The sequence below is a fragment of the Gopherus flavomarginatus genome, chromosome 2 (assembly GCF_025201925.1).
Source record: "Gopherus flavomarginatus isolate rGopFla2 chromosome 2, rGopFla2.mat.asm, whole genome shotgun sequence".
Taxonomy (NCBI): Eukaryota; Metazoa; Chordata; order Testudines; family Testudinidae; genus Gopherus; species Gopherus flavomarginatus.
The window spans coordinates 263,863,115-263,881,182 of NC_066618.1; the positions used below are offsets into that span (position 1 = coordinate 263,863,115).

At 44.2% G+C, this 18,068-nt stretch overlaps 1 protein-coding gene across 3 annotated transcripts in view; it reads right to left on the reverse strand.

The window, feature by feature from the left end:
• AZIN1 (antizyme inhibitor 1) overlaps nucleotides 1–18,068 on the reverse strand; it is a 68,222-nt gene that overhangs the window by 2,410 nt on the left and 47,744 nt on the right. For 2 of the 3 annotated variants that reach the window (XM_050941046.1, XM_050941048.1), the window contains 5 exons: nucleotides 15,911–15,992; nucleotides 14,606–14,680; nucleotides 12,840–13,005; nucleotides 11,741–11,859; nucleotides 616–830 (listed from right to left, as the gene is read on the reverse strand). In XM_050941046.1, the coding sequence (XP_050797003.1) occupies nucleotides 616–830; nucleotides 11,741–11,859; nucleotides 12,840–13,005; nucleotides 14,606–14,680; nucleotides 15,911–15,992 (657 nt within the window). The remainder of the gene's footprint in view (nucleotides 1–615; nucleotides 831–11,740; nucleotides 11,860–12,839; nucleotides 13,006–14,605; nucleotides 14,681–15,910; nucleotides 15,993–18,068) is intronic. The other variant, XM_050941047.1, reaches the window with a different exon arrangement.

Genomic DNA, 18,068 nt, shown 5'->3' on the forward strand with positions numbered 1-18,068 from the left:
AAAGTATAACAGAGGTGTGTTCAGGAAGCATAGACCTGAGAGTTTTAAAATTCTCATGGTGGCTTAACATTGGAAACCAGCATTAAGTTCAGTATTCAGTCTAACAACAAAATTATTTGGCAGATTTAAGATTAAGTTCACCTTTTCCACCTTAGTAATACTCGCATTGAGGAATTTACTGGGGAATGTATGTGATACAGGCTGTGCTTATGACAACACTTCCTTTTAACACATTGGACAGCTGCACAGAGACTCATCAGTCAGCAAAGCAATACCTACAACTGTATGCATTCTACTATTGTCTTAAATGAAAGACTTGTCTACATCGCACCACAGGATAGACTATAGGGCTGTGAACTGTAGAGCACTCCAAACCATTGTGCTCTCACTGCCCTGCATGGACGCTGCTGGTGAGAATACCTAGTTCATGTTAATGTAGTCCAGTTTGAAAGGTGAAACAGTGAGGTAGCATTTTAAAAAAAATGAATTAAGTTGATTTTTTAAATCTTCCTTATCAATACCATGCATCCAAGTGCAGGATTATGTTTAAATGTTTTCAGGAGGAAAAAAACCTGAGTACAACTACCACTGCAAATATTGAGAACATCATCTTACCAGTCATTGAAAGACATCATGTAGTAAACTGGTGGCCTCTGAAAATCATTAAAGGCAGACTGTTGACCCAAGGTACCAGAACCCATATTATCAAAGATCAGCCAGTCTCCGACACTCAACTCGGGAAGAAGACAGTTTTCCACAATTTGATCAAGCTCATCACAGGATGGACCCCAAAGGCTGCTGGCAAACAGAGGCTCATCTTCCTTGTATTTCTACAAAAACAATCCAGTCAAGTCAGGCTTTAGTTTAAGGAAAAAGAAAGTTTTACAGGCACGTTAGAAAATTAATATAAGAACATTTATATCTGAAATTCTTTTCTTCTAGGGGAAAAGTCCACATATCTATTACAATAGGTCTCACGCCTGCTTGCAGCTTCTTGAGGCAGAAAAGACTTGTCAATCAAGCAGTCTGGAAGTGGCCATACCCTTAAAGACCTAGCCAGTTCAAGATACTTCCAAAGATGTTTTGTAGTGTAAAGTCCTTTAAAAGACTTTAATTCACAGGTTAACAGACAAGAATTCATAAACATTTTCTGCTGCAGAGCCACTTGAAATTCCACCCCAAATATATTATGCCCCCAACTTCAAATTCCACCCCAAGGAAACATATACTGTGTCCCCAAAGAACATGGAGGCAAGTGTGATAGTTTAAGCCTTCCTCAGACCACAATCCTTGTGGTGGGTTGGATCGGTGGACTTTTACTACTGGAAGAAAGGAAACTTTGGAGAAAAGTTAAGGTAAGTCTTCCTATTTTTCCCAGGGAAAGGCCACAGAGCCATTACAACAGGGCATCTAAAAGCAGTGCATTTCCATGAAAGGAAAACAGGAACAATGAGAAGACCGGGAGATGAGTGTCTCTGAATAAATGAACACTAGTTAGTGTTGGTGGGGGGACATGCTTCACCTGTTCCATGCAGGCCAATAACGTAACACGACACACAGACCAGGCCCTTGAAGATGCCCTGTTTGTAAAAATACTTTTTCAGGGCTAAAGAAGAAGTGTTAACACATCTGAATATCCTATTTTAATGTAGTTAAGATTTGATTTTCTGGGCTTGGGTACAGAATTTTGTCCTTGGGAGCAGATTCTTTTTGTAGAGGAGACATAGCTGAGTGGTGATTGCCATCTGAATTATACAGGAGACCCAGGATTTCCCTTGACAGTGTGGGGGCCACCATGGCTCACTTCTGCCTTGTTTGCTTGTCCTGGAGATCCTGGAGAATGTTGTGATCAGAAAGAGAAAGTCAGGCTTTTGGCCCTGGAAGAAAGGTGCATGATCATGTCTGCAGCCTATTAATTTATTCATCAGAAAGGAGATTGGTCTTTGCTGGGTTCTGGCTGCAGATATGTCCATTAACACACCAGTGACTCAGGGCTGACTACTCACTCAAAGACCTTAGGCTGTAGCCTCCATTCTCCTGGAGTTTTCCTTTACTTTAACTAGCTGCTCTATTTATTCTAAATAAAGGTAGTGCTTGAATATACAGATTTCCCCCCCCCTCCCCTCTTTTCAAAATATACAGCCAGGACCAGCAAAGATTAGATGCTCATCCAGGTTGAGGATCTGGTACCTTTGTCCTTGTTTAAAGCTATTGCTGAAGTGTTGTAAGGGATCACCACTACACCTTGGCTGATCAGGACAGCTCTTAAGGCCTAATTATTGTGATCTACTTGATAATGCAAGAACAGACTTCCAATACAGTAACTCTGGATGAAATTTGTTCCTTGAATGAGGTTTCCTGCTCTTAAAGCTGGTATAGATTTTCTCCACCAATCCCCTCATTGTAACATACCTTCTCTTCCAAGTACCCAAGCAATGGCACAAAAAAGACAGTCCTAACATGCTCAGATTTATGGAGAAAAACCATGTGGAGTCTCACAACAGTCTGTTGTTCCTAGAGACCTCTGTTCTTATCGAAGACATCAGAGCCCTGATAGATGTGACTGGAGAACAAAGACACTGTGCCTTCTGACCACTGGCTTGGAGTGGAGGTTGACAGTTAAAACTACTCACAGAAGCAATAGCGCCATCATTTAGATGTTTGTGATATTGACAAACCATGTTCCAGGAAAGGATCTGGACTGTATGGTGACTTTTTTTGTGTGGGCATTTTCCAGGAACAGTGCTCTGATGAACAGGTCATCTGAGCACCTGTATACAAAAACCTTTTTCTGCTTGAGGAGAAACAATGTTAACTAGCACTTTGGAGGACAGCCTCAGAAAGGCAGGTAGGCCAAAGAATAATGGGTAATGTAGTGTGTTGCACATGATGCTAACATCTCCTCCAGGAGGGTTGCATAATAATGTATAGATAGGTGTTCTTCAGATCAATTAATAAGTTGGTTCAGTGGTAGAACTTAGAGTCTCCATCCTGAACTGTGACTTTGGAGAAAATCCATTCAAGAACTTCCTTTCTCTTTGGAACTTGGTCCTGGAAGCAGATGGAGTAGCAGTCTAAGCCGCCTTGTTCTTGGGGAGACCAAATACCCCATTCTGAAGCAGACAATATACTGCAGTCTTTATATTCTGGTGATTGTCAGCTTAAAAAAAAAAAGGTGGGGGGGATTGGTAAACTAGACTGGATCTCTCTGCCTAAGATTAATTCTTCTGATGTAACACTGATCCACCACTTCAGATTTCTTTCTATATGCCCTCTATTTGGGAAACTACATCATATAATCACCTCGTAGTCATGTTTGCTTGAAAAAGACAGTGTTTTCTTGCTGTATCACCTGTCTCTTGTGCCACTTTGTGTATCAATCAGCTAGCTGGGCATCCCTCCTGTAAGTCTTCTTTGGATCTTGGCACTCTTTGATCCAGCTAAGAGTCTATGTCTCCTGTTGAGTTATCAGGGCTCCTTACATAAAAAATTTAAAAACGTACTAATCATGTAAGCAGGTTTCCAGGGCAGCTCTGTTTATAGTCACAAAAAAGCATCTGCTCCCTGTGCTACTCAGCAGTAACCAGTTCCTGATTGGACTTCCATAGCATCAGGCAGAGGTGGTGGTGTGACTAAGTTTAGCTCATTGTGCTTACTGTAAATCTCAGGCTGTTTTGATGTGAGGGGGTTAAGGAAATCTCTCAACCAGGCTGCTGCTCTGAAGAATCTTCTGTTCTTCTTCGAGTGCTTGCTCATATCCATTCCAGTTAGGTGTGCGCGTGCTGCGTGCACGTTTGTCGGAAGTTTTTTTACCCTAGCAACACTCAGTGGGTCCGCTGGGCGCCCCCTTAAGTGGCGCTGCCATGGCACCGGATATATACCCCTGCCGACCCAACCGCCCCTCAGTTCCTTCTTACCGGCCATGTCGGTAGTTGGAACAGTGGAGTGCAGTTTTACTGACCTCCACCTCCCTAGCTACTCGTAGTTCTCTAGTAATTTTGTTGTGTATATAGTTCAAAGTTATATAGTTATAGTTAATTTTTATTGTTCATAGTTAGTGTATAGTTAAGAGGGGTTCGGGGATTAGCCCCTTCCCTGCACCCGGTGCCAGGGCCCATGCCCAGTTCACCGGGTTTCAAACCGTGCTCGGCCTGTCATAAACCGATGCCGACAGGAGATCCACACGACTCCTGCCTTAAGTGCCTCGGGGAATCTCACCTGACAGATAAGCATCGCATTGCAAGGCTTTTAAGCCGAGAACAGAAAAGGAGCGGGACTTTCGGCTAAAGCAGCTCCTCATGGAGGCAGCTCTTACCCCTCCGCCTTCGGCACCGAGCGCTGGTCAATCGGCGGGCAGAAGCACCTCCTCGACACCGGACCACGCCGGTACTGCCAAGGCCTCTCTGCACCGGCCGTTGCCGGCACCGAAGTCGACTCAGCACCGCTCCCTCTCCCCAAGGTCCAGAAAGCTTAAGGCTCCTGCTGCTTCCATGCCACCTGCACCGCAGCCAGAGAGCTCGTCTAAGTCGGATTGCCTGGCACTGACAACTGCCACGGCACTGGCGACGTCAGCACTGTCGATTCCGGTCCCATGAGGGCCGTCAAGTCGGTGCCTGTCAGCTCCCCGGCGCGAGCCGTGGTTGAGCTTACTATTCCATCCACGCCGGAGACATTCTCTATGGCGAGGGATCTGATTGCCATGACAGAGTCGACGCTGCCTCAACCCCTGGCACGCCGGTGCGGGTAATACAGTATCGGCAAACCTGTCTTAATAAGGCCATCCTCTGTCGGCACAGCAGAGTGGCACTGTTCACGATCACGGTCCCGCAGACGTTCCAGCTCCCGTCGGCGCTCCCGCTCCTGATACCGTTTGCAGTCCCGGTACTGTTCTCCTCCTCGGTACCGGTCGCACTCGCGGCACCGGTTGGTATCCTGTTCGCCAGCCCGCTACTCTCGGCACCGCTCCAGCTCCTGGCACCGCTCCAGGCACCGTGACTCCCGTAGCCGCTCTCGCCGTCAAGCCTCGAGATCTCGGTCGACCTCCCGGCACCGCTCCGGTCGCAGGTCCCGATCTCGTTCCCGGTACCGGTATGCCTCCCGGTACCGGTCCCCAGTGCCGAGTAGAGCAGAGTCCGCTAGAGACAGAGACTCTGCCCAGGGCTTTTCAGCAACCTTCATGGCCATCCAGACATGCATCAGTGTCCTGCCACGCGGACAGCTCTTATGCTCAGGACCGCAATTCTGATGTGCCCACCAGAGTCTTCCAAGAGACCAAGGACCCCATCAGTGGTCTTTCTGGACACCTTGGGCGTACCACCAGGCCCAAGGCGTACCAGTAGTTCCATCCTGCTCTGTCTCATCAGAGCACCAAGTGCCAGAGGCGACGGTTAGCCATCCCCCTCCGACTGCTGCCGAGGAAGCCTCAGTTCACCCACCAGACTCCCAGGTTCTGCTGGAGCAGGAGGTCGCCCAAGAGCAACAGGCCACACAGGACCCACTCGTTGCTGGCATCTCCTCTTCTTCAAATGAGGCGCTGGCAGGAACATCCTCCTCGGGCCCTCCTCCAATCGACCTGAGAGCCCATCAGGACTTCCTAAGGAGGGTAGCACTCAATATGAACCTCCAGGTGGAGGAGGTCCCGGAGGTAGAGGACCCAGTAGTGGACATTCTGTCGGCGGATGCCCCCACTAGAGTGGCCCTACTGTTTATTCGGACCATCCAGGCGAATGCCGATACTATATGGCAGTCCCCAGCCTCTATCCCTCCTGCAGCCAGGGGAGTCGAGCGTAAATATATGGTGCCCTCTAAAGGGTACGAGTACTTGTATGTCCATCCTCCTCCCTGCTCACTAGTCGTCCAGTCCGTTAATGAGAGGGAACGCCATGGCCAGCAGGCGCCACCCCGAAATCGAAGGAGGCTAGGCGAATGGACTTACTCGGCCGCAAGGTGTACTCAGCAGGGGCCCTACAGCTCTGGGTGGCAAGTCAACAGGCCTTGCTTAGTCGCTATAATTATAGCACCTGGGTGGCGGTGGGTAAGTTCACGGAGCTTCTCCCTCAAGACTCCTGCCAAGAGTTCTCTGCCCTCTTGGAGGAAGGGAAAAAGGTGGCCAGAACTTCTCTCCAGGCCTTGTTGGATGCAGCAGACTCAGCAGCCAGGACTCTGGCCTCGGGTGTTGCCATGAGGCGCATCTCATGGCTTCAGGTTTCAAACTTCCCACCGGAGCTGCAGTATACCATTCAGGACTTGCCACTTGATGGTAAAGACCTCTTCTCGGAGAAGACTGACCCCAGGCTGCAAAGCCTGAAGGACAACAGGGTCATAATGCGCTCTCTCGGCATGCATATGCCGGTGACCCAAGGCAGGCCTTTCTGTCCCCAACCTCACCGCCCATAATGTGCCTAGACAAAGACAGGATTTTGGCAGGCGGCACGGCCGAGGTGGTCGCAGACGACCGTCAAGACCTCAAGGGGGCCAAAATCAAGGTCCCTTGAAACCACCTCCGGGACCAAAGACGAACTTTTGAAGGTGTGCCCAAGAGCAGCGTACCAGTTACAGGCCAGGATCCCTCTCCTCCCTTCTCCAACCGTCTCTTCTACTTCCTCCCAGATGGTCCCAGTTAACTTCAGATCGCTGGGTCCTACGCACGATGGAGTATGGGTACAACCACCAATTTATTTCAACCCCGCCCTCCCATCCTGTCCCTCTTCAGGGACCCCTCTCACGAGCAATTCCTCTTACAAGAGGTGCAGATGCTCCTTGCCATAGGAGCTATAGAGGAGGTACCGATGGACGAAAGGGGCAAGGGGTTTTACTCACGTTATTTCCTAATCCCCAAGTCAAAGGGAGGTCTCAGACCTATCCTAGACCTGCGAGGACTCAACCAATTTATGATAAAGTTGAAGTTCCGCATGGTATCCCTGGGGACCATTATCCCATCCTTGGATCCTGGAGACTGGTATGCCACCCTCGATATGAAGGATGCGTACTTTCACATCACCATCTTTCCTCCGCACAGGAGATACCTCCGCTTTGTAGCCAACCGTCAGCACTTCCAGTTTACGGTCCTGCCGTTCGGCCTTTCTGCATCCCCAAGGGTATTTACAAAGTGTATGGCCGTAGTCGCTGCCTACCTCCGCCGACGTCGGATACACGTATCTGGACAATTGGCTCATCCGAGGGGCCTCCGAGACACAAGTCACTCAGCATGTGGGCATCGTCAAGGACCTATTCACACGTCTAGGCCTGATGATCAATATAGAAAAATCCACCCTGGTTCCCACGCAGAGGTTAGACTTCATAGGAGCTATCCTGGACTCCAATCTAGCCAGAGCCTGCTTATCACAGCCGCGGTTTCAGGCAATGGCAACAATCATCCGAGGCCTACAGAATTTCCCGACGATCTCGGCTTGCACTTGTCTCGATCTCCTGGGTCACATGGCTGCCCGCACGTTTGTAACCAAACACGCCAGGCTCCGCCTCCATCCTCTCCAAATTTGGCTCAACTCGGTATACCACCCGGGCAGGGACCCAATAGACATGATAGTCACCATTCCCCCGAGCACCCTAGGCTCCCTAGAATGGTGGCTAACTCCCTCCCTGGTGTGTGCAGGGATGCCGTTCCATCCGCCCCAACCCTCAGTGTCCCTGACGACGGACGCGTCATCTCTCAGCTGGGGTGCTCACCTCGGTCACCTTCATACTCTAGGCCTTTGGTCTTCTCAGGAGCTGGCATTACACATAAATATCCGAGAACTGAGAGCAATCCGCCTGGCATGCCAGGCATTCCAGCAACAGTTGTGAGGCTGTTGTGTCTGTGTTTACAGACAACACAACGGCCATGTACTACATAAACAGGGAGGGACACGGTCCTCCTCGCTTTGTCAGGAGGCCATCCAACTCTGGGACTTTTGCATAGCCCACTCAATAGATCTGGTAGCGTCCTTTTCTTCCAGGCGTTTGGAACACTCTGGCGGATCGACTCAGCAGGTCTTTCCTGTCTCACGAGTGATTGATCTGCCCGGACTTTATGCATTCTGTTTTCCAGAAGTGGGGATTTCCCAACATAGACCTGTTTGCTTCCCACGAGAACAGGAAATGCCAGATGTTCTGCTCCTTCCAAGGTCTCTCTCCGGGATCGATCTCGGACGCTTTCCTGATGCCGTGGAAGAGCCAGCTCCTTTATGCCTTCCCACCGTTCCCGCTGGTCCTGCTGAAACTCCGCAGGGACAGAGCGTGCATCATCATGATTGCTCCAGTGTGGGCCAGGCAGCACTGGTACACCACGTTGCTCAACTTGTCGACAGCCAACCCAATTACCCTGCCACTCCACCCAGACCTCATAACTCAGGACCACGGCAGGCTTCGCCACCCGGACCTGCAGGCTCTTCACCTCACGGCGTGACTGCTGCATGGCTAAACCAGTCAGAGTTACGTTGCTCTGAATCAGTACGACAAGTTCTCCTGGGTAGCAGAAAGCCTTCCACCCGGTCAACGTACCTGGCCAAGTGGAAGTGTTTCTCCTGCTGGTGCGAAACGCTTAATCTTACTTCCACTGAGGTATCGATCCCCTCTATTTTGGACTACCTCTGGTCTCTCAAACAGCAGGGCCTAGCACTATCATCACTGAGGGTACACTTGGCAGCCATCTCTACCTTTCACCCAGGCGAAGGTGGTCATTCCGTGTTCTCACACTCTATGGTTTCGAGGTTCCTCAAGGGCTTGGAGCGCTTATACCCTCAAGTACGCCGCCCAGCCCTGACCTGGGACCTCAACCTGGTTTTAACCAGACTTATGACTCCCCCATTCGAGCCATTAGCAACCTGCTCGCTACTATACCTGTCTTGGAAGACAGCTTTCCTCGTAGCCATTACATCGGCCAGACAAATCTCCGAGCTTAGGGCTCTTATGGTGGATCCTCCGTACACTCTGTTCCACAAGGACAAGGTGCAGTTGCGACCACACCCAGCATTCCTCCCTAAGGTGGTTTCAGCCTTTCATGTTAACCAGGACATCATTTTTCTTCCAGTCTTCTTCCCGAAGCCACACTCAACGCGACGGGAGCAACAATTGCACTCCCTGGACATCCGTAGAGCACTCACATTTTATATTGAGCGGACAAAACCATTTCGTCAAACGCCCCAATTCTCTGTCGCAGTAGCAGACCGAATGAAAGGCCTACCTGTTTCCTCTCAGAGGATCTCATCTTGGGTGACAGCGTACATCCGCACTTGTTATGATTTGGCTCATATTTCCCCAAGCCACATCACCGCGCATTCTACCAGAGCTCAGGCTTCATCTGCTGCCTTCCTGGCTCATGTACCTATCCAGGAGATATGTCACGCAGCTCCCTGGTCCTCGGTCTATACCTTTGCTTCGCATTATGCTCTGGTTCAACAGTCAAGAGATGATGCAGCCGTTGGCTCAGCAGTTTTGCATTCTGCCACATCTCACTCCGACCCCACCGCCTAGGTAAGGCTTGGGAATCACCTAACTGGAATGGATATGAGCAATCACTCAAAGAAGAAAAGACGGTTACTCACCTTTGTAACTGTTGTTCTTCGAGATGTGTTGCTCATATCCATTCCAAACTCACCCTCCTTCCCCAATGTCAGAGTAGCCGGCAAGAAGGAACTGAGGGGCGGTTGGGTCGGCAGGGGTATATATCTGGCGCCACTCCAGGAGGTGCCCAGCCGACCGAGTGTTGCTAGGGTAAAAATCTTCTGATGAACGTGCGCGCGGTGTGCGCACACCTAACTGGAATGGATATGAGCAACACATCTCGAAGAAGAACAGTTACAAAGGTGAGTAACCCTCTTTTCTTAATGACACAATGGGCGATAGGTAGTCTGGCCACGTATGCCTGGTTCTAGTCCAAGATGTGCAGGCACAAAAGGGTTGGGGATTGTTTTGGTTTTTAAATTAGTCTTTTATATAAACACTATCAATTTCTTTAACATGAGGACTGTTATCAACATTGGGAGTACAAATTATCAAAAATTTGCTTGTGGATTAACTAATTCCCATTCCCTCTCACTCTCCAAGTTTCCTTTTGTAGGGGCTTAGCTGGAGGCATACAGAGTTCCCACCAAAAACTCCTGAGAATGGCTTCTGATTACTCCTCAAAAGAAAAAAAAACAAAACACAACTGAGTTCTTCCTGTATTGTGGTGACCTACAAGTAGAAGGAAGTCCCTGCGCCTTTTTCTCCTCCTTTTTACTAGGAAAAATCAAGCCTTAGAAATTTCCTCTGTGGAGGAGTGACACCTGTGGCCAGAGTCCATAGTATGCCTTTTATGTCCTTCTCAGATTTATAGGGAAGAAAAAGCAAGAGAAATTAACTCTTGGGGGGTCCAGCTGCTGCATATTGCCTACCCCCTGCTCTTTAGAACAAAAGAAGAGTGGCCTCAGCAGCCTATGGTTAAGATTTTGTCACAGTTATTTTTAGTAAAAGTCAGACAGCTCACAGGCAATCAACAGAAATTCACAGAAGCTCATGACTTGTCCCACTTTTTTACTAAAAATAACTGACAAAATAGGGAGGGGTAGGTCCAGCACCCAGCACAGGTCCATGGCCCCCAAGGTGCTCAGAGATGCGGGGGTCCGTCCCCACCCCACAGCAGCTAGGAGCTGTGGGAGCCCTTGCCAGCTCTAGCCCCTGGCTGAAGCAGAAAGTGTCCCAGAGGTCTCTGGAAGTCACAGAATCCATGATCTCTGTGACGTAATCCTAGCCTTACCTATGGTAATAGAATATCAAACAAAGAGGGAATCGGGAAAGAACTGCACCTGCTGTGCTACAGAAATAACACTTTGAGATGAGCCCTTGAATGTTACAGAAACTCCTTAAATCCCTGCATGTGGAAGGAGGAGGGAAAACAATCACATGGCACAGCCCTTTTGTCTCACTAAATCCCCTAGTGCTATACAACAGTTAACACCAGTGTTGTCTCACTGAATCCTAGGATGGGCAAGGCAGGCTTACATAAGGGATGACTCCCACCTTATTAAAGAGGATGAAGTAAATTAGAAACAAGTAAGAGGCCCTTTACTGCTGCTTGTTCCTCCATGTCTGGGCTGATCTCTACCTCAGCCCTCCAGGACTGCCAGTATGGGGCATGGCTGATCTGCAATAAGCAGGGTACGATTAGTCAGGCAGGTAGTGCATGGTTGAGTGGCAAAACATGGTGATTTCAGCTGGCCAGGCAATTCTGGCATAGCTGACCATGCTAAGTGGGGTCCAAGTTAGCCTAGACATTTTTGTGCCCTTTTCCTGCAACTTCTCTATTCCTCTAATTGCCTTGAAGCTGTTCCACCAGAGTGGCATGTCCAGACAGGCTGCAATGGAAACTTCTGCAGCCAGCAACCCTGGTATCAAAACAGGGCAGGAGGGAAAAGGTGTTTCAGCAAGCCTGCTGCAGAGCACAACTCCTCCCCTCACACACACCCCTTTTTCCAAGGCAAACTAAAAGCCCAGTAATGTTTAGAATCCTTTTTTTTGGTTGTGGTGGTGTTGCTTTGAGCAGGTCATCTGGTAAAGCCCTCCGGCAGCTGCTGGAGGCAGTTCAATCTGGCTAGAAGTGCCTGGGTCTTCAGGGTTGTGGCCACTTGCGCCTGTCTGATTGGGGTAGTAGTGCCTCAAAGAAGCTGCAAACAGGAGTAAGATCCATTGTAATGGATCTGCAGAATTTCCCTGCAAAAGAATAATCCTTTATCATATTCTTACAGAATTTACATAGACTCACCTTGTGAACCTCAGGGATGGTATTAAATTTCTCAGACAATTTACTTGCAAAAGAACCATAAACACCATCGTTCATGTAGTACATAAAGGTTGGCTCATCATCACTCCTGGGTTGCTCCACTGGAAGAAAAATGGTGATATATTTTTCTAACAAACATTCAATTTGCAATCCTCTGTAAGCTAATTCCCGCCCGCCCCTCCCCCAGATTATGTAAAACGTGCATTGGGGAAGGAGTGTAATTATGAGACTACAATATCAATTCAAGCCTACCCCTAAAGGCTATGCTTAAGGACACATTTTGCATACTTAATCTTCTAGCCATTATTGAAAACATCCAAAAATTCCATTTTAGTAGAAGAGGGACAATAGTAGCTCCATTGCATGTTCTTCCATCTTCCCCTAATTCGGCTTTAATTATATACTGATAGGATGCCTGAAGATCATAGATGAGTCGCATCTATTTACTAGTGAGGAAACAAGCAATGCCAAACCAATCCAGAAAGCAGAGAATGAACAGAAGTGCAGATTAACCAGGTTTGGAAGGATTAGATTTTTATCAGTAAATGTCTTTCACTGCACACACACCAACTGATGAAAAAACATTTCCACCAATGATAACAAAATATACAGCTAGGCAAAGAAAGAAAAGCGCTGCTTGAGAATTTTAGAGTTAGATTAACGATATTCATTTTATATATTTTGACATAGGATGTTGATAATTTGTTTTAAGTTATAAAAAATTTGGACTTTTTGAAACTCAACATCTACTATAACAAAAGTATTGTCTTACCACACCACGTAATATCCCGCAAATGTGAAAATTTAAAATATATATAAATGAAAAAAAAATGCTTCAAAACAAACATCAGTATAATCAGTCAAAATTTAAAAAAAATCAAAACTTAATTCTACCAAGCCTAAGATTAACATAAGGACAGAACCTTAAAAAATAGACAGACTCAAATATGAGCCATTTATTGAATAGAAAAAATATTAAAGCATATAATTCATGATCTACACATAAAATTGAGCTATGCTGACAGAAATGGAGACTTATTTGTACTGATTCACACATGTACAAAACAAATATGTTGCTTACTTCCAGAGGGAAGAACTTTATCATGTTCAACAGCTTTCTTTGCAATGATGTTAACTGCTAGAGTAAATGCAGATGAAACATAATAACATCCAGGCTCTGCAATCACATTAACACCAGATTCTTCAGGAAAGTAGACATCCAATAATGGACTGATGACATGATTAACCTAGGAAATTGAAGTCACAGGTAATGTTTAGATTGCTCATCTGATTTATTTTGAAGTTTATTTATAGTTCTTGTGAAAGGTGCTTGATTGATAAATCAGACACAGAAGTCCTCTGCCACAAATTTCCAATCAACAATTTACAGTGCTGGTGAGTTGGCCACAAGCTGATTTTTACTACCCATATTGGGCCTTTGCTGAATCATGTCTCAGACACCACAGTTAAGATTTATGAAAATAAAACGGGTGTTACTTTTGGGATACTGATGCCATACCTAGGCACCTAATAATAATTGCAAGCTCTTATATAATGCTTTTCATCAGTAGATCTCAAAGCACTTTACAAAGGAGTTAAGTATCATTCTCTTCAGTCTCCAGTAAAGTCCAAGTCATCCAAATGACCAAATCACCATTTAAGTAATTTCAACAGATGTAAAATTATTTATGAATCCATGAAGTGTATCAGGGTTGCATTTAAAAAATGCAAACAACACAGAGCAATTTGGTCAACTACAGTTTTGCATCTTGACAAATAAACAAACATGATATTCACTGAATTTACCCAACATTAATCAGATTTTTAACTTCAATATTAATGCTATAGTCTTGCATGACTTGTCCACAACTACTTGATAAGGCAAACATGGACTAAGTAGGCAATTTTCAAAGTTCTATTAATGATTGTGGCTGTTTGAACCTATTTGTTTCAGCACTCCAGGCTTTGGGAGTTTTACCTATAAGAGTACACAAAATACAGTGATCAGTCTAAACCGCCATTATTCACTAGTGACCAGGTCATGACACCAAACCAAAGATCAAATGAGGCTCTGTCTACACTTAAAATGCTTCAATGTAGACACGTACTACAGCAACAGGAGGGGTTCTGCCATAGCTGTAGGTAATCAACCTTTGAGAGATGGAGCTAGGTCAATGGAATAATTTTTCTGTTGACCTAGCACTGTCCACACTAAGCTTTAGATTGGCTTAACTGTGTCTCTCAGGGGCATGGATTTTTAACATCCCTAAAAAATGTAGCTATGCCACTGTAACTTTTCAGTGTAGATTTGCTCTAAGAGTAAAAATCTTAAGGCTCATTAAAGCAAATGTCCAGCTGATGCATTGTGTCTTCAGTTCTAAACCAAAATACTGAAAATTCCAGCTGCAGTAGCAGATCAGTATTCATCCACTATGAACACAGTCAAAAGAACTGCCTCCAGAAGAAAAGGCTAAAATCTTCATGGTAAGAAGCATGCAAATTTTAAAAATGACAAAAATAACTGAGGCTTTGGTTTTCTGTCAATTTACAATGGTTACTGTTTCTCTCATTTGTAAGGTCTTAGCACCTGAGGGACAATTTTGTGAATAATTTATGTAACGTTAGTTGAATCAGAATTGAGAGACTAGCAGTACTTCATGGATCTGTACTAATTCTCTGCTAGTGACTCCACAGTGCAACTGTGGCATATAATCCAATCCATCCCCATAGTTTTAAATCTGTCAATTCAGGTTTTAACTATCAATATTAGTTGGAAACTGACATGTCAAAAACTCCAAACTGACAAATGAAAGGCAAGCTAGTTCTAACTTCCACTGAATTGCGTACCTCTTCCAGCTGAAGTTCTGAACCTGTGAAGCCCCCACCAATGTCCAACATGTTCATCTTAAAGCCAAATTCTTCCTAAAAGGAAGTATAGACAGGCCTTTAAGCATGCAGACAATAGAAATTAAAGTTTTTATTGAAGAGCTCTCCAATCTCATTCAATATTGTATGCTCATGCTTTAAGTGTGAAATTGTGACATCTTAAATACAGTAAAAAGTATTCCAGTGAACAATACCTAGTATTATTCTATATTAAACATTACTGCAATTAGTAAGGAGAATAAATAAATTAAGCAATTCTAAAGTAAAGCAACCTTAATTTGGCCTCTGAGTATGCGGTAGAAGAGTCTTTTCTCACAAAACTGGACAGTGCAATACACTGTTCAGCAAATACTTTACTACAATATAGTGGGAAAGAAATACATGTTTATAAACTTAGATGCACATAATAGTATGTATAATATAAATGGTTGCATGGTGTGATAATGTGATGAAAGCCCTTCTTGTAACGCATAAGCACAAGGGGGCAGAGTTAAAACTGTTGTGGGAACTTCAACTGTCTTCCTTGTGTAATTAATCACATCAATAATTTTGCAATAAATCACAGTAAGGTCATTATCCTGGATTTTTCTGAACTCGAACTTAAACTTTTCTTTCTCACTTAAAAGCGAACAGAAATATTTTCAATATAAAAATCTGTTTCCTTAACACAAGTAGTATACATTTATAGCCGAACACAAATTAAATTTACCAGTGTCAACAAGTCAGTTCCTTTTTGCCAAGAGAATCATTCAGGGTTCTGTTCCTCCCCACCGCAAAACCCAATGACATAGTTATATAAGGCAACATAAGGAACGCAGCCACGTGCATTGTTCAGTTGGTAAAGATTTCATCACATGCAGAGAAAACAAAACCTGTTCACTGGTCTTGGTAGATAAACAGTTTAGTTTACTTTTAAGATGTATTCTTAACTTAGAAAGCTACAAATATATTCTGCTGAAGTTGAGATCTTGGACTTTAAAAGAAAAAAAAAAAACCCACAAAAAACACACACCACACCCATTGGCCCTTAATGAAAATTTTAAAATACAAGAAAGGATGTTTTAGTGGAAGATTTTATTTGTCTCACATTAAATATTCAGTAAGGTCTATAATTTACTATTCAGTTGTGTGTAATCATTCTGTTATTTGAAGGGTCCTTATCAGACTAACAATACACATATCAGGAAATAATTTTTCTTATCTCCATTAGCGAGAATATAGTAGGATGACTCCTCTATTAAATTGTATGTTAGCATAATTACTTACAGCCATGTCAAACACACACCGAGCATCAGATATAGCATGAATGTACACTTGAGGTTCCTTGCAAGAGCTTGAAATGTGAAATCTAAAAGAAATGAAATATAATAAATACACAAACCTACAACCTGCATTAACAGAAAATTGATATATCTAGACCAATAGGGACATATAGCAGATCACTCAAGGGAATTTGACAAAGGAAGTATTGTTTTGACAGTACACATGTATTTATAGTAGTAGAAGTGCACGTATATTCCATGCATAGGTGATTAAGGTTTTATTTGTTTACGAGAAATTTATGCAATAGGAAGAGACCTCAAAACATCTTTGCTTTCCTTCTAGCCCATTTGCACACACAAGACAAATTTGTATAGCACAATTTAAGAATAACAATGGCTTCATTCTAATCTTAAAAAAAAAAGGAAATTTGAATGTCAGTGTTTTCAAGATACAACAGTTAAAGTTGCCTATGGGCAAGTCCACAGAAATAGGTTTATAAAGAAAAATAGGCTCAGTAGTGAAATAGCATCTGAGAACCAGTTACAGCAAATATTCTAAAAAACACAGTCCTAGGACCTCCCTACCCACAGTGTCCATATCAGTTTTGATTTTTTTAAACAGAATTTTAGGCTTTGGAGAATTAAAACTTTTGTAATGCATGTATATAAAACTGTACAAATGACCAGAGGGACACAGTAAAACAATAGATATTATAACAACTGGGAATAACAGTTATTCCCAATTATCCTCTTTATGATTATTTTCATTGTAGACCAGATTGTGGACTAGACACTAGACAGACTGATGGCACAGGTGAGATGGGGTAATTCAAAACAGGTGAACAGAAAACATTAGCTAGGAAATGAGAGGCTAAGAATAGATCACACAAACCAGTCATTTTATCATATCTAAAAATACAGACATGAAAGGAATAGAGCGCAGTTTAAGCCAGAAGTCTGGTCTTGAAATCTAAGGTCACTACCTTGCTATGACACAAGAAGACACAAGAAAATAAACATTTTCTTCACAGAAATTTAATATTGTGACACTAGGTTTATTCAGAAAAATTGTTCCTTGTGCCTACTCACTAGCACAGGCCTTTTAAAAAAGTGACCTAGTGCTTATGAACTTTGTTGTTCTGACAGCCCAGAAGAATGATGTCTTATTTATCTACAGAATACAAAAAATACAAATACAACTGTGAAGGTATATATTTCCTTTATAAAAATATATCCATATTGACACAAGAGATGAGACGGTAATTCTGCTTCCATGGTTATACAGTCTAGACCGCTCTGCTCAGGCTGCCAACAAAGTGCCAATTAAGAGGGTAACTAGATGAAAACTACAATTCATTTTACATCTTTTATGTTTCACATCCCTATAATATAAAGCTTCAGTGCATGTGAAAAACAAACTCTGCATCAGATAAAGGTCACAAAAGGCATTGGTTGCTTCTGATCACTACTTGCTTGGGTAAGAACCAAAGCAGCAACCTAGAGGTGAAAGGCTCTGTATCCCATTGTCAATCCACTTGAGTCGTTCAACCTCTAACATGTGCATACTTCTTTGATATGTAACATGTATTCACTCACTATTCTATAAGCTGTTTTATAAATAAACGGCACAAAATGCAAAACAGATGACCCATACCGAGCAGAAAAGGCTCACCACAAGCAAATGATGGGAAGGAGAAAGAGTAGAATGTAAGTTTGGACTAAAATGGATGGAGGACTTTAACATATTTTAGAGCCCAATCCTGCACTGCCATAAGGATGGACTAAACGTTCTTTTCCAGCTTTGGCCAAACATCTAAAAGAAGGAAGGAGACAACGAAGGCACAAACTCAGAGTCAGCTATATTTTCTGCCTCTTTTTGGACCCTTGTGAGCATGTGGTCCCATTGATTTTCATTTCTAAAATTAAGTTAGAACAGTTTTAGACAAACTGATTTAACCCTGTGTGCTGAGAATTTGTACTCTCTTCTCATCCTTAGTGCTAAGTAAGCTCAGCCACAATATGACTGTTACTTAAGTGACAAAAATTAGATTAAGCTACTGATACCTCATCAGAGTCTAAATCTTCATTGTGACAAACACAGCAGATCAATTTAAATCAACTTTCATCCTGTTTTGCATCTGTACATTTTAGTTACTTTTCTA